Source organism: Colias croceus, chromosome 3 (genome assembly GCF_905220415.1).
Source record: "Colias croceus chromosome 3, ilColCroc2.1".
NCBI lineage: Eukaryota > Metazoa > Arthropoda > Insecta > Lepidoptera > Pieridae > Colias > Colias croceus.
Window position 1 is genome coordinate 6,421,381 of NC_059539.1, and position 27,486 is coordinate 6,448,866.

Here is a 27,486-nt window from a genome sequence, read left to right on the forward strand (position 1 = left end):
ATTTCAATCGACTCTACCAAGGTATAAACGAAAGATTCTGGGCATATTTTTACGTTTCACGCAACCGTAATATAGTCTAGTTTGCATAGCTAAAACTCAAATCTACTTATCTAATTTTTTTTCGGCACTACACAAAAAACTAAAAAATAACGGTCGTTTTCGGTGGCAAAATCACGTCACCTGACTTTGACGTGTGTTTACCATGACATGTAATAATTCTCTGAAAAGTGTTTCCATGAAAAAAAGTTCTCTGAAATGTTAAGATTGCGTAGATAAATATTACACTGCATTAGGTTTAAGCATATAAAAATAAAACACGATTTACTTCAATCTGAGACGTGGGAAGTATAGCTCCCAGCGTTTTAATAAGGGTTAAAATAAAATATTCCAAATAAAAGCAATTATATGAAATATGATAATAACAATACAATCTTTCGACTAAAATTTAAGACAAACAAAAACAAAAAATGGACATAAGTACTTAAATGTAAGGATAAATTAATATCCGTCTATTCGACTTTCAGCTAATTTCCGACTAGAGTAGACTAATTTTGACACAACCTATATATAACATAATAAAGAACATAATATAGCAAACCAGGCGAACTCCGTTTCGCCACCAGAGACACCTTTCCTTTGCTATAAACCTCACGGAGCCCGAGACCTTTCCAACGAAGGCAAAACCGTGGAAATCGGTTGGTGCGTTCTGGAGTTATAGCGTCAGGAAGGAAAACCCGACTTATTTTTATATATTAGATAATTTAAATAACTATCACCTTATTTGTCACATGCGTGTATGGATTACATTTAATATTTCTAAATAATTAGATAGATACTCATATTTCTCTCTTTTTTAATATTCTAGATAAATAAATACCTACTTAGTTATATTTTTGTTTTCAACAAAGTTAATTATCGAGTGCAGCGAGAGTTGACAATTAATATACCTACATAGCATTTTATATACACAAGAAAGATTCGGAAACAAGTGGGAAACAATATAGCCCATTATGCTTTTTATAAGTTAACAAATTACTTTCTTAGCGTTAAAAATTCAAAATTTTTACAATTACCTATTAATCTGAGTAGGTTGTAGGTATCCTTGTCTATACAACAATAATTGTGTAGTGTACCTAGTTTTGATTTGATTGTACACATAAAGTACCTTTCTGGCGAAACAGAAAAACAACAATATATATTCAATATTCACATAGTAACTAGGTACCTATTTAATGGATAGGTATTATTTTTGTCAATAAAAAAAATTCACTATAAATATTGAATAATATGTATTAACTTATCCCTTATGAACGGGGATAAAGGTATATCATTTCTAAGATACATTATGTTATTAAAGCTTGGGATTTATACATCTAAGATTCTATTAATATAATATAGACCTAAAGTCAAAAAACATACTTGAAATATTATTTTTCAGTACTGCGAGCATGCACAAATGCGATCGCTGACGAGTCTTATTTCCTACACTAGCTGCACATTGCAGTCGAATAAGTACCTATTATTGCTTATGATGAAAAGAGATATGTGAGTAATTTATACATCTTGGCTAGAACAGTTGTACGATTCTATCGTGCGTGGAGCTACATCTTCGTAAGGTGTGACGTTTGCTGAGGCAAGGTCGCGTGATACTCGTTCAGCAGCACTCAATACGCGCAATAAGTTTAGTCCTGCGAGTTTTTTCAAATCTTCCATAGTCCACCCAGCTTCCATCAGTTCCGCAAATAGTAAAGGGTACGAGGATACGTCCTCCAGTCCTTGGGGAGTGCTGTTGACATGATAAACGATGAATTATTACGGTTCCACTACAGATATAACGTGACAGTGTTCGAGATATCTATTTAAACTTTAATATAAGTAAATATGATGTATAAATCATACAAGGCGAAGCTTCCATAATATTTAATCAAATTTCGTAAAATTTATTTTTGGTCATTATGACATTAAATTTTTTATTAATTTGTTCTCATCACCACTGTTCTAAACGATGATGGATGAAAAGAGGAGATATTATTGCTTTACATCTTAGTACCTACATACATTAATAATTATTAGGAAAATATAAACTTAAAAAATCATCTAAGTACTAAGTATTACGTGTGATCGAGTGCAAATGTTATTTAATTAAGACATATTTTGCTATTGAAACTATACAATTAAAACACATTTGTATTTTGGAACATGAATAAATAATATACGTACTAATTAATTCCATCATATCCAGCGCCTAAACCGACGAAGTCCACGCCAGCCACATCGCGTATGTGATTTATATGAGCTGCAAAAAGTTTTTTATATCACCACAACGGTCGGGTTATTTTGAAGTGTATAAAACCATCAATAATAATACAATAAATACCTATAGCATCTTGCACGGTGGCTGTTGTTCGGCATGTTAAAAAAGATGTATAGAAGTTGACCATTACAAGGCCTTTGTTAGCTGCAACAAGACGAAGAACTCCATCCGGAACATTGCGTGTTACATTGCACAATGATCTCGCAGATGAATGGGAGAAGAGAACAGGTGCTCGCGATATTGCCAACGCATCACGCATAGTGCGCTCTGATACATGTGATAAATCCACCAGCATTCCAAGTCTGTTCATTTCCATGATAACAACCTGTAAAATGCATTAAATATGACGAGCCACATAATTCGTAGTAGGTAAGTAGTAATAATTTAACATTGGCTCTAGCCGAATAGTCCTAGTAATAAGCAGATACTAAAAATTCTGTCCAACGCTTTAACAACGTGAAAGCTCTCCAGAGAGTTGAAAAACTTCGTGGTTGTATCAACATCTATTCATGAGTTTGATAAAGTACTTATACAAGTTATTAGATTTGCAAGATAAATCTAGACATTTTATTTTACACACATTGTAGTTAATCCTTAGAAATTTAAGTAGGTAGCCTAACTACTTATATGGTTGTTAACTATATAGGAATAAAATTGACCTATTGCAATGTAGCTTATACTTACTTACTTTTTATATCTTAAAAATATCAATAAAAATACGCATAAAGTGTTTATCAATTTTCGTCTTTTCTTTATTGAGTATACCTTACTAAAATTACAGAATTCTTTTTTATTCTATTGTCCTATAGTCCAATTAGTGTTCAGAAAAGTTTCTCTAGACCTAGAAGTTTTACACTTTGCATTTTTTCATGAAATTTGGGCCGAACTGAAAACTGTAATTCTGCTTTTATTTTTATGTAGCTCAAATCGTTAGAAATGTGTATATTTTTACCTAATTGCGTTCGTCCTTACGATAGGATCTAAATTTCGCAAGATTAAGATTTCAATCGATTTTAGCAATATCGCCGAGATATCCCAAACATAAAAGTTTATGGTATGTGAACGGAATGTCATCACTATGAATTGTCACATAATATATGGACTGTTTAAACATAACATTGGTTAAAGGCCAAAGGTATGCATTGTTATTACCTACACTTGTTAGTATCCTCTCGCTCTTGAATATGTGTTATATCTATTAAAAACTCCGTTTTTATGTCATTATTTTTATAGGTGGCTGATTAAAGTATTTACGACAGAATATAAATTATAAAGTAGCAGATGCTATTATACCTGCCTAAGTAACAAATAGTAAGTGGGTATGTCTCAAGTCTCAACGTACAGTTTAAAAGTAGAATTTCCTCCAATATTTTTGAAAAACACCAAATACTTATTAAAAAATCTTATCCATTTAGTAGTTGCTTGGATTTAAGGTATAAACTAATTTTCAACTTATTCGACTCTACTCCCTTCTCTAATTTAATAGAAGATGCCCTTAAATCCAATTCCGAATGAGACTATTAGGTTACGAATTAGATACCTATCTATGAGACAAAAAAGGATCGGTTGAGAAATTGTTGAACAAAAAAAAAACGCTAACTAGGTACGTATAGTCGGCTAAGAAGTTGTGTCGCATGGTGTGAAACAACTTCAAGCAATGAATATACATTTCGAAAAATGGATCAATTTTCATTAGTTAAGAATCTTCTTTGTCTTGAACGTTGAAATTCATAATATGCACTATCAAATTATTTGCAGAAAAAAATATCGCTAAAAGAAAATAGGATCACAACAATTAACCTTGTTTTTCGTAACCCCATTTTGGTAATATTTTACAAAACAATAGTGTACTTAATGTTTAGTGCTTGAGCTCTGCGTTACGCGCAGCGAGTGCTTACAACAAAAGGGATTATTACGGAAAGAATCGCTGTAGGTACAAAAAACAAATCAAAGAAAATAGCGTCGCAACTTGAAAGCGGTCGAAACACTTTTAAGCAAAATGTATACATATAATATAGAAAACATGCATATTGCATGGTAAAAAAAGTAAAATTACTTTTCCTTCAATACATCGATCGCACTGTGCACTTTCTATAAATATACGGGTTATTTTCACAAGATGGATGGGTGTATAGCGAAAAAGAGGAGTGATAAGCGTACGCTCTTAAATAACTGGAACAAAATAAAATAGCAAATTGCTAGAAATGAATGTCTAGTTATGGTTTTAATAAAAATAAAATACCTACAGTGCCTGTGCTTAGCGAAGTTTTCTAAAATGTAACGTCTTTAGCATAATTTGCCACCCTATTATCCGCGGAGAATATTACGGAAGAAAACATTTTGCTTCGCAACAAACTTTAGAAAAAACGGAAAGCGGTCGTGCAACCCCTCATAACTTGCCGCCCCGGGCCGGTGCCGGCCTCCGGCAAACACACCATTGAAAATTCCTAAGTGTTTTAACTCTGTTTTCGTAATATTTTTTATGACACTGTGCATGATCCAGAAATACAAGAGTCAAGATGCAATATTTAAAGTTACTTAGTTAAAATGATAAACTTTTAATGTTTATACAAATACACAGTACCTACTTTTGTAGTTCCGCTTTCTTTTCTTATTAGTGCCTAGATTATAGTTTCTTCGATTTTTTAAAAACAATGGCTAAGAAGAATCATATTATATACAGCGATACAGTATAACATTTACATTATTAGGATTATTTTTAAATTATCACTACTAATATTATAAATGCGAAAGTAACTCTGTCTGTCTGTCTGTCTGTCTGTTACGCTTTCCCGCTTAAACCTCTCAACCGACTTTGATGAAATTTGGCACAGACAATCTTTACACCCTGAGAAAGAACATAGGCTACCTTATTGCGAAAAAACACCATGCGGGCGAAGCCTCGGGCGGAAGCTAGTTTTTAAATAAATTGAAAAACTTTCTGGAAGTGTTCATTAAATTACCTTTCCAAATGGCGTAAGACCACCTCGTAGACTTGGTTCTGGACGGTCGGTGGAAGCGCACTCTGCCCATGGAGTGTCACACGATGACGTCAAGGTTAAGTAGCGAACTCCGACTTGATATAACGTTCTCAACACTCCGAGGGATCCTCCTATAGCGTGCCCACCCTCAACACCTACCAGCGAACACAGGCGGTGGTTAGCGTGTGCTGTTAAAATATCTGAAAACAAATTAAATATGTACTTCTTATACACCCTACATATCTTGTATAATGCCAACATGCCTACATTGGCATCAAATGTGTTAGGAAATTTAATCTTTAGGTATAGGTAGTAATATTTTGTAAAAGGCGTGCTACTGCTTTGTAAAAAATTGCTTTGGTCATAATGATTTGTTCATTATATGTATTTATCCCGACGTTTCGCACCCTTTGTAGAGAGCGTGATGACGGGAAGACTGATATATTTTAACTTAAAAACGAAATGTTTATGTACTTTATAATTTTATATGGTGGTATTATGAAAAGTTGATTGTGTATAGGGTATAATTACCTTTTTTTTTTTTTTTTTTTTTTTAGTGGGGAAATCTTGCATAGATACCCACGAAGACATTGAAATCAATTAATTATATATTTGAAAAATTCATGAATAAATTGCATTGTTATTCTGCATAAATGATTTTTCACATTAGTAGAAAGAAAGGGCCATTAATATTTCAGTCATTAAATCTTCTTAGAAAGGGAAACAGAATGAATAACGAGCGAATATCTATTACGAGCGCCATTAAGTAAAGTAGAAGGTTTCTGGCAGCTAATTTGTTTAGTTATTTGTATATTACAACAAAGGATATTTGTGATGTCGAAATGCCATTATTTTTCATATGAAAATTCGAGATAAAATGCCAGCGAAACGTACCTACTATAGCGCATTAGAGTAATTACGGAGCTCTATGTTCAGAGCAGGTGATAAATTATAATGAGTTTAACCAAAGTTTCGTGGTTTTTATTTCACTTTACGAACAATCCGTATATCACACAACAGAATCAGGCAAATAAAATTAATCGTGAATAGAAAATAAATAAAAAGCGGAAAATTGGTGATCTCTTCGTATTTTGTGTTATGACACACATCCGTAGATACAAAAATATTTGTGATATTTTAAAAATAGGCAAAGTCTTAATTTAAACTACTAACCTTCAGCTGAAGTGCAGAACGTGAGCTCCGGGTGGTACTTGTCAGTTAAACGCTGTATCAGGTCTATTTGTTCGAAGGTAAGCTGTACCGCATCTTTGTGTTGAGAGTCACAAGGGACGTATGCTGCCCAAAACTATATGAGGAAAACCTTTTTAAGCCTTTCACAAAATTTAAATATTTAAATTGAAAATAACACTAACTTGATCTGAAATATTTTATAAATAAAAATGTTCATCAATCGATTTAGTTTTTATTTGATTTGTGTTAATCAATCGATTTTCAAAAGATAGAGTTGACACAACTTATAAAACACGACTTTAATGAAGTGATCGTGTACTATATTATCAACCTTACTTTTATATTGTGTATAATATCAGCAATTCCATTGCCTTATCAACCTTACTTTATGATAACAAAACTAAATATATAAATAAAAAGAAACAATACAGTACCTAAAGTATATATAAAAATGATAAAAAATATTTTAAATTGCATTCAAAGCTGTCTTTGTATATTTCTTCTTCTCTATGTAACATCCAGCAATAGTCTGCTATCATTTAAATGTCGCAACTACCCCGATACTCAATTACATATTGACTGAAACGTCCATCTCAGTGCGGTGGCCGGTTTCAATATTGAGTCTTAAAGCATTCAATATTCAGTCTTCAAAATAATTAGTTTGCTTATAAGTATATACCTATTTGGTACTGTTGTTATCTACGTATTATGTATAGACATTTGGGTAATAGCCAGCCTCGTGGAGTAATTCAGGTAGTGCTCTACTCTCGACTTGTTAAGATCAAACAGTTTTATGGATTTGGCAATCCCTTGTGATATGATGTGATGTTACCTACACTTAAATAATAATAAGCGAATTTTTTAGTTTAACAATATACATATAAAGGTATTATTTTTACAGGAAACATAAGTATTTTTTTTAACTTTTAGGTTATTTTAAACACTTACTGAAATATAACCATTAGATCAAAAGGTACCTAGGTAAAAACGTTCAAATACATGCAGGATCTACATTGCAACATTTATCATAATTTTTCATTGTCCATGTCGTCCCACGATGGATACGCTAAAGTCCGGTGAATATGACAAGAAATAGTAACTAGCACGAAGATAAATTACACCCTGCATTAAAAGTTCTTATAACCAACCAGAATAATACGTGGCTAATGATCGCCTAAATGTATTTTAGGTCATGTGTGCATTAATGTACCGCACTTTTATATGTGAACTGTAAAGTGAATATGGAACTGATTACCTCGATATCAAGCACGACTTATGCACGCTTACTGAATGTGATATAGCAGAGTATCGTATGCAGTGACATGTAATAAGAAACGTGATATACTTACAGAGAGGAATGATATTTTTTTATTGATTTATTCTATTGCAGACTCTACAAAGTGCAGAACGCTATTAGGTACGGACACGACTGCAATTTAACTTGGACTGTGTGCTTTCTACAAGTAAAATAATTTTATCCATGCCATCGAAATTTGTTCAGGCTTAGGATTTATGTTAAAGAAAAAGTTTTTTGTACAGAAATCTAATAAAATAAAGTTCTGAATATGTTTACATTTATAAAACAAAGACTTACTTGGGCAGCAACTCGACCTTGCTTCAGTCTAGGCAAATCAGTGTGACTCCAAGAGCTAGTGGCCCAGGGAGAAATCGTTCTCAAATCTTCATTAAACCTGTTTCATTTATCACTTATGTATTGGAAATGATATTACATAGACAATATATTTCGTGGTTGCAATTAGGACGAAGTTATTAATTAATTTCGTAAACCATTCACAGCGGAACACATAAAATGATGCCAAATATTGATCTGCAACCACATATTGATAATTGTACCTACATGATAATATTTGAGTTAGTGCCATTTATAATATAAGTATTGAGTTGTTTGTTTCTTTCTCGTGTTGTTTACCGTTTCTATCAATAAAAAATAAATAGCAAACATTTGATAACCCTTTTTTTCTGTTTACATATATTGAATAAATGAACCCGCTAGAAATTGCTGTTAGCTTTCAGGTAAGTAAGTAATTCGCTTACCGGAAGTCCTTTATTTTGTTGTGTAAAAATTTTCGTATATTCCAAGGTAAGTCGTTATGGCCATCTATAAGTGGTGTGTCGTGTAGCAAACGTTCTGCAAGGCGAAGCCGCTCATGCAGCGGGGCTCCGGGGGGCGCCCGCAGTGCCAGAGGCCCCGCCACGCAAGCTGTACCAGCCACTAGCACCAACACTGCCACGCAGCACCAACGTCGCTGCCATCCTGACAAACCTAGGATAATAAACGCATGGGTTGCGGAAGAATTTCCACCAATACCCGCGGCCCCATCATTAAAGCGGCTCGACGGAAGACAGTGGGGTTTTGGTTGGTAAGAATCCGACATAACCCACGGCTCCTTCCCTGGGGGCCGTGGGTATCTTTGGAAGATTTCCCCACTTAAAAAAAGGATAATATACGCATGATATAAAGGGCAGTAAGAAGCAGTTAAATAATCTTTGAATTGAATAAAATAAATAAATAATACCTACCTCATAATTATATGGGTACTAACTAATATTACTTAACTAATTATCTATCCATCCATTGTTAAAAGTACGATACGAATATATTATGTACAAAACTAATAAAGTAATTAATTTCAGACCAATTCTTTAAAACTTACGCTCTTATAAACAAACTTTCAGTTGACCTAGAATTTTTAACACAAAGGCTGGTCTCAAAGCGCAAAATTTGAAAATAATTTATTTCCGATGCCTACCGTAAAACTTTTACAATACCTAACCCAAACAAAGGCAAATATTCGCTTTCTTTATGAAAATTTGAATAAATAGTTTTTTAAAGACACCTGTTCCCTAGATTCCGCTTCAAAGGATCATTGCTATCTACGGATAGAAATATATTATTTATGTTTAATAATAATTTGGAGGTCACTAAGTATACCTACGTCAACGAACCGAATAGGCTTAATGGATATGGGAAAGGTAAGTCTTACTATCCATCTGTTATATTTACGTCCGAAATCCTGTACAACAAGGTAAAATACTTTTGTCCAATATACCCCTGTAACTAAATAATACTCATCTTTAGAGAATTAAATGTGTATTTGTAACAATGCTACCCGAACGAAGTGGCGGGCTGGAACTGTTATTATCCCATATTAGACACGTTAGTCGGTATATAGTCGAGTATTATTACAGCCTTGATTGCTTCCATATATAATAGTTATCTAATAAATGAATGCAGCCGACTGATAAACGTGCATTGACGTTATCATACAGTTCGAAACTAAAAATGTTGTAACAAGGTTGTAACAATTAATGTCATAATTAGCTGTGAGTTAATGTTTTTAATTTTTATTATTATTTAACTATGTAGGTACACACTTTTAGTTACTTAATTATGAATTTTAAATATCTTCGCAAGGCATGGTATTACTTACGTGATGAGGCAGCAGTTGTGGTAGAACTATGGCTAGTTGTAGAAGTAGTAGTGTTTGGAAGCCACTGGCTGGATTTACAGGCACTGCAAGAGATTCTATCTTGTGCCCTGTCCGTCACATCGGGTGCGGGAGCTGACCGTTTCTTTCCCTTAATTATAAAAAAAGTCTTATAATCCGAAATAAAAAAAGTTTAACCTTTTCTTAATAATAATAATATTATAATAAATCCTTTATTTGCATTTAAACATGGTATTTTAAGGTGTTATAACTTACAATATAATATTACAGCATGTTTAGCCGTTATTTAACAGCGTGCAAAATCTTATTTTTGAATAACGGTTTCACAAATTCTTAAACCTCACACGCCAAAAATTACGCAGGTAGAAATGTTTAACTTGCAAATTTTATCGCAGAAGATTTGAATTTTCTTTCAGAAACTTTAGATAAGTTTAGAACTCAAAGCGTTATTAGATTTAACTTAAGTTATAAGTTTTCCGTCTGGATCATGTTTTGGTTTGAAAATACTAAACTCTATGTGAAACTTATTCAAGCAAATAACATATAGAGTAAATGAAAGCAATATTTTCAAAAAGAAACATAGAACTTACATGCGGATCGAAGAAAATAGATGGAATTTTTTGATTTTGGCCCGTATTACATGTACATTGTGCATGTAGAACTCTATGATCGCTTCCTGCACTTCTTTCAGCATCCACAAACTGGTGGCTGTCTTCGGATGACACATTATTTCGCGTTTTAGTCGAATCATCAGGTGACCATGTTTCTGATAACCCGCTCGCAAATCTCTCCGAGGGAAAGTCGTTGTATGACATCTGTCTTCTTATACCTCTACATCGACTTCTGTTATCTAAGGTGGAAAATTTAATCGAGGAAGAGCTGCGTAAAACAACGTCATCATTTCTATCTAAAGTTCTTATTTTAGGTTTTTTCTGCGATTTATATAATTCTGCGTTGCAATCTCTTATACGATCGAAACATTGATCAACGTTTGATGAAAAGTTTGCATAAGTATTTATATTTTCTTTAAAATCATTTTTAGATTGTAAGCTTGTAGCAGAAAAGATGCAACTTTGGCTATTCGTTTTCCTCTGTGACTTATCTACGAGTGATAACATCGACAGCTTCCGCAGCGAGCTTGTTGAGCTCGCACTTATCTCCGCTAACTGAACGGCGTTTTGTGGTTTTTTCGACATTGTTTCTCCTCCAATTCGTTTTAAATTTGATAATTTTTTTTTAATTTTTTGGACGAGAGTATTTGTTTGGTCGTACGATATAAATTGTTTAGAAATGTAATTTGAAACATTTTTACTTTTAATATGTTTCCTGTCCAGACTGCGATGTGTTCCATTAATCAAATTATTACGCCCCGTTTCTCGTTTAATTCTGTCCATATCATAAATATTAAGCGTGTGACCTCGTTGTTTCACAGAATCTCGGTGGCAATTAAGGTAGTTGTTTTGTTGAACATTACAGTTGCAAACTAAATCAAATTCATGGTCTGACAAGTGCTGGTTATAGCATTGTCTTTGGGCGGCTAGCGCGAGGCACGCATCACAGTCTACGCCTAGCAGAAGTTCAAGACTGGTATTTCTGATAAAACCATCACTAAACGTACGCGAGCGAAAATGTGAAGCGTGTGCCGTTTGTACAGGTTCAAAATCAGATATCAGTGTCGGTTCATTAGTACTTCCACTTCGAGGAACACAATTTGTTTCATCGTCCATCATTGTAGCAACATCACGATTCACATGAATTACTCTTGGCTGCCTAAACACCCGACTATCGCTGCGTACAGAGCATCGAGACGGTGATGGTGAAGGTCGTTTAAAGTCGTCTATTTGAATCATGATTTTTTATAATTTTGCATTACCAATCGAAATACCTGTAAGAAATATTGGAATAAATATTTACCAAACACAAACATCGAAGAGCATTACTGTGTACATAATATAAAGAAGATATTATTTTTGTATACCTAAAAAGTGAACAAAATCTTAAACAATACCGTTTTAAAGTATGTACAAATGGGAGCATTGCATAATTCCTTTTAAAACATAACGTTATTGTTTAAATTTTGAATGAAACATATCGTCTTAGCGGGAACTGTGACAACAACTTGAATAAAAATGTATACACGATGGAGAGACATCCCGGCGCATCGTTACCGGACGACAATAAGTCATTTTTGGTTTATGTTTGTTTTACAACTTTCAAATGACAATACAGCTTTTATTTAGAGTGTTCATTTTAGCGTTCATTATCATGAGATTACACGCGCGCCGGTCAAGAATGAGTCTTTATTGTTCTGCGTAGCCAACCAATCACGTATTTTCCGAGATTATTTCTTGGAAAACTTCCTTTTATTCATATTTTATGAAACGGTATTTGTACGTAGTATAATTTTCAATAAGAACCTATTAGCATTTCACATAGGTAAAGTCTACATCGTTAAAATATGCTTGCATTACTTTTATGATCATCTTTTAAAATAGTAACTGTAAATCACGTTTATTTTCCAGAAATAAAATAATCATTAGTAAAATATCCCTACAAGAAATAAGAGAACACAATATTTCAACCCCACTAAGTGAGGCTTTCCTAAGCTCTACGAATAATAGTGCGGGCGATTGTGCGGTGCTTAATTTTTTTGTGCCATTACCCACTTAATTGCGGTTTCTTAGAATTAAATACGAACAATCCTAATACATCCTTGATTTTCTCGTGTCTTTTTGTTTCGTATTTAGTTCTGCCAAGATTTCTAAATCAGTAGACACTTTTCTAATGTTCGTTAATTGTTGCTTACCTATATTTTGTAAGATAATAATTTAAATAAAATAGTAAATACTATATCGGAGTATTGTTAATATATTTATTTTTACTATTTTATTTTATAAATAGTTATTTAGAATAAAAATAACTAATAATATTATGTATAAGATTACATAAAGCAGAGATTATTACACTCCCTTTGTCATCATGCCGAATCTGAATTTAAGTGCTTGTTCAAATAAACGTGTTCTCAAGAAATGTGTAAACATTTCCACCAAACAAATATTCTCTTTTCTTTGAGAAGGTTATATTTTAATCAAAGACGGTAAGGAAATATTTCTAATATCAATATTATTTTTAATATCCTTCTAATATGTATTCAGAATGTATTTACTATACCCATTTATAGGCCAGGCTTATAGGCTATAGATAGCTATAGGATAAATAAATAAATAATTGTGTTGTGACGTAAAATTAAAATATATGAAACATAATAATAGATAAGAATAAGAATATATATATTCGGAGACCAAAATAATAATATATAAATCTATCTCATTTGTTTGAAAACAACGATCCGATTTTTAATAACAACTTCATAATTGTATATAGGTAGTATACGAATACCTACATAAAATTATGAGTACATATCTATTTATAATATCGTCGTATTATTAGAGTAAAATATATAGATTGTATTAAAATAGGGTGAGAAATGTTATATTTCAATACAATAATAGTTAATCAAGAAAGATAATTCATGCCTGAGGAGTATGCTCATTAGGCTAAAGTCTACAATACTTGTAAAAGAACTTAGCCAAATAACTTTAATTTTTGTTTTAGGTTACAATGTTTTATTTTTTTTATTTTGATGGAATTTATTAAAGTAGGTACGTAGTAATTAAGTTATTGTTTGAAAACGTAACATGTTTTACATAATGATTCCTTTAAAATCATAAAATCTTATTAATAAAAAGATATTTATTATTTAATTCTCTTTTCAGATGTAAAGAGTTTCTCTTCATAGAAATAATTAGGTTCGTAGTACCAATAATAAACATGATTATTTTTTTTTGTATCTAATTTTGTTTGTTATTAGAGAGTTATTCTAACTAAAAGCCTTAAGCAAATACATAATATTATTTTGAAAAGTATCTTATTTCGTAAACCTATAAAAAATACAAATCGTTAACGATAAATATACAAATCTTAATAAAATTATACTTACTCCAATAATTTATCCCTTTGCAATATTATACAAAAATCATTGTTTCCACAGGTGCATTTTTTTGGCATGTTAAAACAGTGTCATCATAAAAACACATCGGAAATAATAATGAGCAAGAGTTTAAAAGTATCGGTGTAAGCGAGCCCAAGGAGTAGCTACAGGGTAGCTTTTGCCGCTATCTACGGACGAGTTACGCGAAATCTTAAGCTACGAAAGGCTACGAGAGAGGCGAGCGGCCGCGGGGAGTTCGCAGGTCGCACTGGTTCCGCTGCCGGCTCCCTGCGAATAATCCATACCCGAGAGGCGAGGAGGCTGTAGTCACCGGACAGGAGGGCGGCCGGCCGACCAGCACCGACTGCTGCCTCCCGCAACCGCTACGTTAGCCGTCACCGCGGCTTGTTCCCGCCGGCGGCAGCGGCGTGTTGACACAATTTGAAATAATGTCAAAAAGGTGATGCTAGGATTTTCAGCAAGAGTGTATTGTCACAGAATACATAATAGTAGCTAAACGCTAGTATTGTGTAAATATTTTTACAGAATACAAAAAAGGTAAATCGTAGTACGTAACGTTCTTAAAAAAAAGGATTAGTTGTTTGTACTGTTTTGGGGGATAATATAGATAAAGATGTCTGCAAAGTTTTTTCAATTCATTAATCACTGCTAGTGTAAGAGACAACGGACTATCTTGAAGATCAAGAGCAATCGCAAAGAATTAATTAGATTCCTGATTGCTTATTTCAACTTTCGCCACGCCAACACAAAGAAATTAACATACTTAAGTTGGTACCTACTTTGGGTGCTATAAAAAAATTGAATGACGCCGAAATTATAATCTAATATCATACGTTAACAATATAAATAAAATAATGTTTAAGACGCTGCATATAAAAGAAAAACAGAACATAAAAATTGTGAAGAATAAGATTTTTCTTTTTAACTTCTATCACAATAAATTAAGCAAACGTGCTTGGATTATTAGTAGCTGCATTAGGTAGGTGGGTCCATAGACGAGAAAAATGAAGATTTAAAATTCAGACTCGTACTCTTTATTGCAGAGGGTGGCTAAAGTATTAATTATAAGCTATACAAATTACAATTCAACTTATGTTAAACTAAAAACAGATTTATTAGCATTTGTATTTCTGTAAAATTGTACCTATCTTCAAATTACATATTCCTAAAGATTTGGAACATAATAAAAGTATTTTACTCTATATAATTAACTATTTACGGTTTCTTAATACATAATATTGAGTAGGTAGCTATTAAGATAATTAGATGGAGTTTATAGAGATTTAAGATATATTCAAGACAAATATTTGCGAATAAATAATTAACTAATAAATAACTCTCAATGTTTTTTTTTTCAATTTTGATAAATTTTATGAACGGTTTATTAGTAGATAAAATATATTGATTGTGTTTCTTCAGCAGGTATCAAAACAGATAGCGATCAACTACAAAGTTGTTATTTCACTTCATAAGCTCTTCTCTATCGGAAATTAAATGCGATACTGTTCTAGAGTTCTTTAAAGTAACTTATGGATAAAATGACATTATACCTACCAAAACCTTACGGCAATGGTAAAGTTATATTTTTATATCAGAGTGGGAAACCGAGTGCGTGGTCTGATGGTGGGCGATAACCATCGCCCTAAAGAAAGTATTGTTAAGGAAAGGGATACAGGTCTCCGGCTCTCCCATTTATCATATACAAAACACAGTACCTAGCATTCACGTGTTAATTTATTTCACCGATATTCCGTGGGGGGTATGGTACTTCCCAAGGTAAGTACTTCCTCTGCAAGCATAACCAAGCGTTGTCAATGCGTGCTTGTTTACCGAAATATACAAAAGACGAATTTTAAGGCCTTATCAAAATTGTGGGATGTATGACTCCGACACATTCAAAATGCGGACACAAATCATAAATATTCTATAAAATATTAAATATACACTGAGTTCCTCGAAAAAAGAACAATTAAATTTATGATTCTAGAGAAGGTAATGTTTTAAAATGAAACGTACAATGTTTTCGACTTCATATTAGACTCAGGTGTTTATAATTTGGCATGTTCGTATATCAACGGTAAAAATTTAATTAATATTTTTCAATGTGAGGTCGAATGACGGCCATAACAATAAAGCTACGTTTGCTTTATGGTCCTTTTCAACATTGTAAGTTAAGCGTTGTATTTTGGAGGGTTCAGAAAACATTCATTTAGTAGAGAACTTTTTATAGCTCCTTCAGAGAGCCAAGTGCTAATAGGAATTCCTTCGAAATACTGTAAATGGGAAGACGTGATGAGGACACTACTGTTTGAATCCGTATTATGTTTGGGATTGACTTGGACTGCACAGACTTAGGTGAAAACCGACTTGATGGAGATATGTTATCGAGATTATATGAGGGAAAAAGGTACAAAGTTGGCTTAGGGTTATGTGTTTTGTTATTGAATTTTGTTTCTTATATAATACACAAAGAAATTGACGTGACAACGTATGAAATTATTTATTAGCTTGTATTTCCGTTCATGCTATGTATTTCCATGTATTATTTATTTATTTATTAACACTTTATTGTGCTGGCATACAAATAAATTTTTAAAATTAAAACTTGTGTTTTGATAATTTGTAAAAATATTTTAATTTGTTACATAAAATATAAGTTTTTGATTAAACAGGAGCTATTTTGTTATTCGACGTTGATTTACCATCACACATAAATAATTTGGATTTGACAATTCCACTTCTACACTAATAAGTGGAAAGAAAGTATACGTATAAAACTTAACTTATATGGTATACTGTATACTTAGTATACTGAATACCTTATAAGTATACAGTAAACCATATAAGTTAGGTTTTAAACTAAATACATTATAAATCAGCAATTTCAATGTCAACTATACTCGGGTACGCCCAAATTGCCTTATAACGTAATATCGAAATTTGCTTAATTTTGAAATTATTCAGCTTACTGAAATTCATACATAACTCATATTGATCGATTGGTCTACTGCCTATAACCAAGTTTAATAAACACAAAGCTTCAAAGAGGCCTCCCGCTGAGCGAATGAGCGATGGAGGTTAGCATTATTATGCACTAAGGCGGTACAATATCCGGTAAGTTTTAATTATAAATGCTTATACCAGTTCTTTGGCCACAACATATTTTCGTATGTATAAAATGAATCTGATATGTTAGCTTTCTCAGTAACTTTAATTAAAATTCATGGCTGACTATATCTCTTCCAACAAACTACGTATATTATTTGTAAGAAATATATTTCATATTATAAGCTTTTTATCGGGATGTGAAGTCCCATGTCCCCTAGTGGGCTAAGGGGCAGATGCATTATACATCTGTTTCACTGATCGATTTTCTTTAAGGACAAGTAGGTGATCAGCCTTCTGTGTCCTGCCAGACCGAGACATTTTTTTTTCTTCGTCTCCACCGGGAATCGAACCCAGGACCCCTTGGTTCTACGCTCACGCGTTAACCACTGCACCAAGGAGGCGGTCTTTTATCGGGATGACTACTAAATAAATTCTAGTGTTTTGTCTAATTTACGGAAATACACCTAACAGTTTTGGTACCAAGCAGTTACCCAGTTTTGTCTCTACGACTGAGAACTATCGGGCGAGAACGGTAGTATGTTAAAACTATTAAGTGTTATTGATACAAAATATATTCTAGAACCAACCAAAGCTCGAAATTTTACTTTGTTGTACAATGTACATACATGCATAGGTTTGCAACTGAAAGAAATATTTCCATACTAATCCGTACCAGGTAGATTAACCTAAAACTTCATGAATAATGGTAGAGGTCTTAAATAGTTTTATCCATATAATTTATTTTAGGAAATGCAAGCTCGCTAAACTTAAGTAAAATATTTACTTTTTATATGTTTCCCTGTAGACTACTGCAAAGTTTTATTTACGCTATTCACGTGTGTATGTTATTAGTTGGAAAAGCTATTCCATTCTAAGCAGTAAGCGTAAAAAAGTTGAAAAAAAAGAAATACACTTTCATCTTCTTCTTCCCCATTAGGTACTTGATACCTAGTTTGAAATTAAAACATTTTTAACATTTTAATCTTTAAAAAATTCTAAAATAAAGTTTAGTAGTTAACTACTGTTGACAAAAACTCAGAGGATTCGAGGGACTGTCGAAGTGTGAATGTTTCAGATTATTTCCAAAGGAAATGAGAATAGGGTACATCAGAATGTACCTGTGTACAGTACTACCAAACTAATAATGCGCATAGAAAAATTCGTCATTGTTCGGCAACTGTCATATTCCGCGAGCCTCCGAAGATGATATGTATACGTATAGTGGTTAAATGTATAGTGGTTAAATGTATTTTCTTCATGCAGAGTTTATTAGAATTATGAGTTTTATTGCGATTTTATGGTAAAAGAGATAATTAATTAAATTTGTTTCGATAATCAATGTAAGTTAATAGCGAGGATAAGCCACACGATTGCGAATATTACTATATATTTGTTTCCAAGTAAATCAATACGATTTACTTGGAAAATTCTATACTTAGAACTATTAAAGTGTCTTTCTGAAGCTGGCGTAATGACGGATGTATGGAAGGTTAAAATAAGACAAAGTTTATATTTAAAAAAAATATTTTCAAACACTGATTTACATTTAAATTGTGAAATCTAATCATTAAAATCTCTGTCCAGAATCAGGGATTATCTCTATCTCTATTACAAAAGCGATATTTGGAGAGAAATAAGTATATATGCCCCGTGATTTTAAAATTAGATATCTAGACTGTACCTATTCAGTTTCAGATAAAAACTATAATTTAATTGAGTTTCTGCTTTCTGTATAAAGGAATATTTTTCTTACTTACTTTACCTAAATGAAAGAATAAAATCCTTCTATTGAAAAATAACCTTATTTGTTGACGTCTAGTGTACTTCGGAGAGAAATAAATTTATTCTGTTGAATATAGGAAAATTCGAGATAGCAGTCAGACCGTTATTGGCCTTGAGGCTTATAATATCAAATATCGCTTGTGTCGCATCGTTCTGGGAAAATTAAAAATGCTTTCTATGGAGATTATGTATTAAATCTTGGGAGGTGGTTTCAATAAATATCGTCTTTGTTGCATAAAATTTGCAAGATAATTGTTATATAGCAAGCACAGCGGCAAGAATGAATAAATATGAATATGAAGCTAATTGAAATACAGCAAGCGAGTTCTAATACATGAAATTGTATTTGCTGTTCTTGATCATAATTTATTACGGTAAATTACCTGCGAAACGATTAATACGGTTATTGTTACCACACTTTGCCGATCAATTAATTATATATATAAATTAAGGGAGCAATGGCCGCACAGTGATTTTAAGTGCCGCCGCCTTAAGCACCTTTGTAATTATAGTTGGTCGAGGGTTCGAAACCAAGCGAGCCTGAAAATGTTGTTTGTTATTTGTGATAACGTGAATGTACAACTGAAGAACTTATTTACAAGTGTTCAGAGAAAACCTTAATCTATTTATTGTGAAGAAACCAAGTATCTTGAACATATAGGTATATTGGAATACAAAAGTAGATAAGCTTAGAAATGAAAAAGATGCCAAAGAATATGTATCTACAGAGGGTTCAATTTTTTAAGCTATTGCATAGCTTTTATCGCGGGCCTTGAGCGCGGCGACCGAATGTAAAAATTGCGTAACGAAAAAACCTAACACCCCCCACTCCAACCGGCAAAGCGATGCTATGCAATAGCTTTACCGCGGCAGTCCTCGAGTGCAACACGTATTTTTTTTATCTAAATGTGGGCTGATTGTGGATGTTAGTCGAAAAGAATTGTTTTCAAAGATAAAATTCATGTCGTTAAATGATCGTTTTACAGTACCCTTATTTATACCAAGACTTGCGTTTCAAATTCCTTTCTCATGGGAAAGATTTCACGATTTTAATGTATAATGTAGATTGTGGTATAAAGGTATTCTGTATAAGTAATCTACTAAAAATTTATCAAGGTTTCTGAGAAAATGGTTTCGATAGATGAATAGACAGACGAACGTACGGTCAGATGTACAGGCAATGAATTAATCCTTTATAACTCTAATAGGGTTTCAGTTTATTTTAAGGTTGGATAAATCCTCGCTCAAAAGCAAAAATTCGCAAAAATTCTAGCTCATAATATTGTGTCTTAAACATAAATATATCACCACTTACCTAGTGATGTAGAAAATTTAACTCTAAGCTGAACAGAAAATTGATAAGTATAATAAACGAGGGAACGTGAAACAAAAGGTAATTACGGCGCTAGACGTACATAAGCAAACAACAATTTTAATACTTACTTCGTACAATATACGCTCTTAGATAACTTGTTTGGTTATGCTTCGTTGTTAGATTAGAATAGATTATTCTAAGCGCAAGAGCCAAAGACACACTTCACTGGTAAACCGCATTAATCACATATGGGCTCGTAGGCATACAGTATGAGGTGAATACCGACTAAAACCTAGTTCAGTGGTACGTGGATTTGTCGTAACCACTTTGAGGCTAACCGCGTTGCTATGTTTGACCGCTACGGAGGTCATTATTTGTATAAATCTAGAAAATACGATTAGGCTTTATCAACATTGTTAAATTCATCTATACAGCTTCGATAAAATAATTATTAAAGGTCAGTGCGTGTGATGTTTCGAAGGTATAAATAAGATCTTCCACCGGGTCCTTCGAGACCTAATGTTGCTGCAGCGATTACACAATCTCTTTCTGTAGAGGGCACCTCATCGACTCGAGCCATTACAAATGCTGTCATATCTTCACAACACATCATGCCAATATATTGACCCTCCATTTTTATTCGAAGATCTGCGAACTTTATTAAGGGCTCTGGGTGTGGGCGCACTGAAATAAAAAGTAATGATTGTCAGAATCGAAAGTTTATACCAGGTCTCTTTCGAATAAAGATTTTATTGTATTCGAGTAGCTTTGTGTTATGAATATAATTATGCATTATGTATGGAAAGACTACATAGCCACCGCATTGTCACATAATTTATCCCAACGCAGATTACGCGTTTGCATTAAATATTAATTTGTTTATGATTAACTACATAATAATAGTTAATTATGTTATCTTATTAATAATTTAATTATTCGGCCGTTATATATGTACTATGGTATGAAACAAAATAATCTAATAGGTAGGTACAATACAATAATTTTAAATGAATATTTTTTATAAAATAATTATAAAGTTTAATTTACTACCTGTAAAGTAAAATATGTATTTGTTATGGTAGTTATCGAATTATTGCACATCTTTTTGTAATTACTAGCGTCGTGATTGTCTGCGAATAGTAAATTAACTTATTGTTGTCTGTTTTCTTATCAAATTCTGTAGCTTGTTTATTTTTGATATTCTGCAAACGACTAGCGACCGTCCCTGTTATGTTCATTAGCAACCATCATGAGAAAAAAACCGTTTAAAAACCGTCGGTTTATTATCATTATGAGTCAAGTCGTGGAAGTTAGGAGCGGAAATGGCGCGCGGTAAGTACTTACTGCGAATATTACTGCCGTACCTTTACTGCGATGTTCCATCTTGATGAGTGCTTGAAAGAATTGATTGAAGGAAAACTCTTGTGCCACAGCTACTAGTGTAAGTGTTCTAAGGGATCTTTTGTGTTAGGTATTTAGAGAAAACGCAGATAAAACTTTAAAATGCTAATTTCACCACAAAGACGATTTTACTTACGTATTAATAGTGCTGTAAGCTTTAACCATGTGTCATGTATTTAAAGAAACAATTCAATATTAAACGAGGAAAGATATACTACGCTAAGATACTACATTTTAAAAGTCTTCTGAAAAATTTCTACGTGAAAGACAAAATAAAATACTATAAATAAAAGTCACCTTTCCGTCGTTGTTCCATTTTCACAAGCCCTCGGAAGGCACCCGGCGTCCCTGCGTAAAGGAGTAGTACTTGAACGCCGGGCCGCGGTTCCATCAACAGGGTCGCCTTGTGCCACTCAACAGTTATGTAGGGGTCTATAGCTTCTACTACTGCTCTAAATTTACCCAACTTCTACAGAAAAAGGTGAAAGGAGAATGTCAAAAGTTACATTATAATTCAATTAGGTATATTGAAGCTATATTATACGTGCAATAGAAATTATATAAAACATGTAAGTACTTTGGTGATTATCTTTATATTAAGGTAAGATAGTTCAGATACCTTCTTGGATAACAAGGAGAATATAATTGGATTTATTTCTGTGTTGTCTGACCAAAAATATATAATTTTCCATTGAGAATCGACGACTGCATACGGATCGAATCGGGCCCCTCGTTCAAATATCTCGCAGGTGGTGATATTAAATAGGCTTATAGCCAAAACATCCCCAAACCCTGACAACGCGTGGAACAAGACTATTACAAATATACCGATTCGTGAAAACATTTCTTGTTACTGTTCCCTTTGTTATTTCATTTCGTTGTTTACTTACGTGGGTTTATATTCGCGTTTCATTTCAAAGATTCGATTATTTCAGACATGGCATGATTAAATATGTTAAAGTATTAGAAGAGATGTTTTGAACATTATTGTGTTTTAATAAATGTATATTTATATAGATAAATCTGTATTCGTTCTAGTTTGGTTTACATAAATACTTTTATTATAAATTGGGGTAACTAAGTATTTAATTTTTTTTTTAATTTTTAAATAAAAACAAGTGATAACTGCGTTAAAAACAACCGACTTCAAACTTGCACTTGCAAAATTTACAAATACCTACAGACAAAAATGCTCATAAAATAAAAACTACTAGGCCTATCCGAATAAAATTTTTATGGGACCAATTCGACACCATCCCGCATCGAACAAAAAAAGAAAGGTTCGGTTCAGAAACCTCGGAGTAATCGGTGTACATACATAAAAAAAAAAAAAAATATACCGGCCGAATTGATAACCTCCTCCTTTTTTTTGAAGTCGGTTAATAAATAAAATTTATTCTAGAAATGTCTCAATATAGGAAGGTAATTAAAACTAACTAAGTTGGTCTACCTTTATATATTCAATGGAGATAATAGCTGAACAGTGGACGTACAGTGCCCATATAAGAATGTAAAAAAATAATAATTATAGGAAATGAAACCTATATATGTTAAAACTTAATCAATTATTTATCGAATTCTAATTAGGGAGTTTATACTCTTTGAACACAGAATTCATTTCATAATGATATTTCGTGCGTATTTACTAACAATATATTCCGGTCAAAATATTCAACAATCATTGTGAAAGTTTAAATTATTATTGATAACTGAAAACACAAAAATACGACCATGTGTCGGTCATATGGGTTTTAAAAATGACAAATAAATCAAATAAGCGAAGTTGCAAATGGAGAATAATACTGTACGTGGGCAGAGTACTCTGAAAGAGAATTGAAAGTGAATATAAGATTCCTTTGAGAGTTATATTTATAACCAAACCGGGAGAATGGATTGAGTGTAATCCTCAACGGAGGCTCCTGGCCGACTGCAAGCTCTATATCATGTCACCCACCGCGCCAGATATCTAGACTTATGTTATTCTCTTATCATTACTACAAATAGAGCTACATTTGATCAAAATACAACAAGGTTTTCCTTTCCTAATAACAAATAAATATAAATATTTACAAAGTTCGTGCGTATCGGGTACAAAGGTCTAATATTGGATACTCTATCTGCCTCTCTTAGAATATTATGTTTCCTTATTCATAATATTAACTAAGACCACATTTTATCGCACGCACACTTAAAACTCACAAAAATGTAATATTGTAAAATCTCATTAATTATCCTTACGTACACGGTACAATGTCATTTAAAATTCAAATTAACTTTAGCGGTTTGAACGTAAACAATAGTTATTACAATATAATCCGAATTAACATTTTACAGAATCCGCGCGTATGCATAACGTGCAAATAAATTTAACTATTAGTATCTATATTTCGTTATGTATTCAACATTCTAAATATAATAATTAAATTTAAAATTTTGAAATATTACAATAATTAATAATACTTAATTATCATTCGAGAAATAATTTCATTCCTAAATGAAAATCGGTCCAGCCGAACATTTTTAAACCTACCGAATATTTATATATTGATAGACATATATATCTTTATGTATTAATTAATTGAATCAGAGACTTTTATGGCAAAATTGGTAGTAAGTTTTACTAGGTATCTTGCATCATAAATTATTATCAACCACAGGTAGGTACTATAAAATGCTGCTTGTCAAAGGAAAAATAGAATGCATTATTTGATACCTACAGGCTACGGGTAAGTAATATAATTTAATATCTAATATTTGCAAGAAAGGCTTTCTAAAATAATTATGTAGAAAATAATTTAGGATAGCGCCCTTATTATAATTTCGAGTGATGGTAGGGTTCACCCGAACCGGTATCTGTGGTTAATCAAAATGTTACAAGTTGAATTTGACCCACTTCCCGATGTTCAACTGAGCTGAAATTTAGCCTCTATATGTCAGTCAGATGACAATGCAATATTATGGTTTCATATACTCTATATATCTTGTCGAGTCGGAAAGTAACCGCAAATCTTTCAGTTGGTGATCGTGAAGTTAAATTTTTCTTTCCGTAACTTTTGAATTTTATAGAGAACAATCGATCGATGATCATTATATACCTACATCTATTATCTGTACTGTAATTATCACAAAACAACAGTGACAAATAATGTTAACACATATTTTAGACGTTACATGTCCTATTGTAGGTTAAAACCCATAATGGAACTCAAGATTTCACTTTGATCCAGCCACTGATTCAATGACTATGGAGTGGGGTTACTAACTCGGTGTGAGCGTGACCCAATTTGTGTTTAAACTTGCAAAAACAACACATCTGGGCAAGAACTCTAGGTCCCATTTAACAAACGTTACAAAGCACGATAACATTTCCGCAATTGTGTACTATATTGTTATGATAAATACACTTGAACGACTCTATTATTAACCTTTACTGTACGTAATTAAAACATAAGAGAGTTAGACAATATTTTATTTGTCTGAAATAATTTTCCCAGTACATTTGTAGAAAATGCAAGAAGTAAGTGCATAGTGCATACTATCTACCTCATTTCAGTTTTATTCACTGATGCCTAAAATCAAACAAGTAAACCAAATGAAAAATATAAATAAAGTTTTTGTATTAAATAACATTCTCTATCTAAAATACAAATGTATTCCTACGGAGAGAATTATAACATGCCGTAGTGCAGCCCACACCGCACTGGGGTTACATAACCTGCAATAATAACCATAAAAAGTATGTATTATTCAATAACCTAAATGGAGAAATCTTTAGATTACACGTGTACCAAATAGATTTTTACAGAGGCTTCCAATATTTCACTTAACTGTTTAAACAAAAGAAATTGGATTGCAAAAGTGCTGATATGCTATCGTATCTATATAAGTAAAAAATACCCAGTTTAAATGGTTGAAAATGTTATAGCATTGGAAATTATTTGCCCAAGAAAGTAATAACATGTTAATAAATATAAATCTTTATAACGTTTATGCATTTTTATTACATTTATAAAGAATCTAGGAACGTTCACTATATATATATTAAAAGATTTATAGCGTATGTTTGTTGGTGCTTTATTGGAAATTTACACGGCTTTTAATTTTTTCTTAACGTTGATAATTGATATTTATGTGTATCACACCAGCGCACCTCTACACTTACCTAAAAAAATTACCAATAAATTTACTATTATTTATATTAGTACCTTACGTAATAATATTGTATGTACTTCTACACTTACTCTATGCTTCTATCACAATGTAAGTACATAATATAATGAGTAAAAATTTCCATCCTTCATTAATATCTATTTTCATTTATTAAGTGTATGTTAATATACTTTATCTCGTAGTTCATACAACCCGTGCCGTCATTACAAATCTTATCTGACCATTATTTAATTCGATAGATAAACTAACTGATTGCTTTTGTCTGGTGAACTATCTCTTCGTAATTGAACAATGAGATATGGAGTTGTTATAATTATTAATACGTAGGTATATATAGAACAGGGTTCAGCTCAATTTTACCTATGAATTGTCATAACCATGTTAAATAGTTACCAGCCTTAATTAGTGTTGTACTGTAAGTTCTGCGAGATAGCTAACCAGGCGGCAGATAGACGTAATTGACTTGCATGAGACAGCTATTGTGATTTCTGTCCTGGAAATATAACTACTATACAATCTATCCTACATTCTACATATTCCACACTCTTTGTTGAATGTGATAAATAATAATATGACTGTCATTACGACGATTAAGTTCAAATGTGGTTTAATTATTTTTGGCTGTAACAATAGATTATGATAATATAGTTTTGAATATTTACTATGCCTGATAACTTGGATTTATATTATGTACCTATACAGTATACTATTTGTTAGTTAATGTTATTGACATTAAAATGTAACTTGAAATGATTAACTTATGCTCGTTAGCCTAGACTTACTTTGTGTAGCGTTTTGTTAATGATAATGAATATTTCCAGGAACCTATCTAGAACGATTTACCTAAAGCTTTAAACACTTGATTACTACAAAGGCAAAGGTGTCGTCGTTAAACATAAAATGTTGAAATAAAGCACTAACAGCACACCTTAAAACAGTCTGTAGAAAACATCAGCAACAAGAGTTGAGTCATGTAAAAAAGTTAAGACAAAAATCAATGAAAATTATTGTATTAAAATTAAAAATTGGTCGAGGAATGGCAACGCTATAATAGAACATATCGAGGTGGCAGGACGTGGGATGCTCAAAATATGTGATTGTTGAGAACGTGCCAAGCTGTTATTATTACAACTCTACTATTCGAAACGAGGTTTTTGAAACGAACATTACGTTTGGAGTAGCACCAGTGAATGACCGATAGCAACTTAAATAGAAATGCGTTTAATATTATTACCGACACATTACATTACTTTGAATGAAATCTAGATTTTCTTTATCACTAATAATGATGGCGTTTTTATTTTTGTTTTGCTATACATTCTAAATACTGCTACGAGCAATAAGTATCTATATTTTACAGACATAATTTTATGACCTATATGAATGCATTTCCTTGTAAATAACATTAACGTCGTAATTTGCACCTGCTTTTCAATTTATATTTAGACCTCTATATTTAAACTTCTCTCGTAGAGCTAAAAGGTTAAACTCTCACTGACATTTATTTATATCAATCGTATGTAGTAGAATCTACTTAGGTAATTATTAATAAATCATAGAAAATTTTTAGATTATGACGTTTATATTTGAAAATCAGAACAAAAGAGTATAAAAAATACAACCAAGGAAGTTAATTTAACAACTCCATTCCCTCCCTGAACTGAACTGAAGGAAAATTCCACTGTTTACTCAGTTTTCTTGTCCATTGGTTATTCTATTTCAACGCTTCGGCGACGAGCTAA

General features: G+C 32.4%; 2 protein-coding genes across 2 annotated transcripts; both read right to left on the reverse strand.

Annotated features, from left to right (window-relative positions):
* Nucleotides 1-1,330: 1,330 nt before the first annotated feature.
* LOC123706140 lies at nt 1,331-14,178 on the reverse strand. Its single transcript, XM_045655304.1, has 10 exons — nt 13,957-14,178; nt 10,547-11,841; nt 9,939-10,086; nt 8,542-8,770; nt 8,081-8,177; nt 6,469-6,601; nt 5,278-5,495; nt 2,378-2,639; nt 2,221-2,296; nt 1,331-1,786 (listed from the first exon to the last, which is right to left on the reverse strand). Exons 2-10 carry the CDS (start codon nt 11,804-11,806, stop codon nt 1,555-1,557), a joined length of 2,655 nt encoding a protein of 884 aa, XP_045511260.1. The 5' UTR covers nt 11,807-11,841; nt 13,957-14,178; the 3' UTR covers nt 1,331-1,554.
* Nucleotides 14,179-20,125: 5,947 nt separating this feature from the next.
* On the reverse strand, nt 20,126-22,418 carry LOC123706342. The gene is made up of 3 exons (XM_045655554.1): nt 22,194-22,418; nt 21,872-22,043; nt 20,126-20,857 (listed from the first exon to the last, which is right to left on the reverse strand). The coding sequence occupies exons 1-3, from the start codon at nt 22,416-22,418 to the stop codon at nt 20,625-20,627; spliced, it is 630 nt and encodes a 209-aa protein (XP_045511510.1). The 3' UTR covers nt 20,126-20,624.
* Between the last annotated feature and the right edge of the window lie 5,068 nt (nt 22,419-27,486).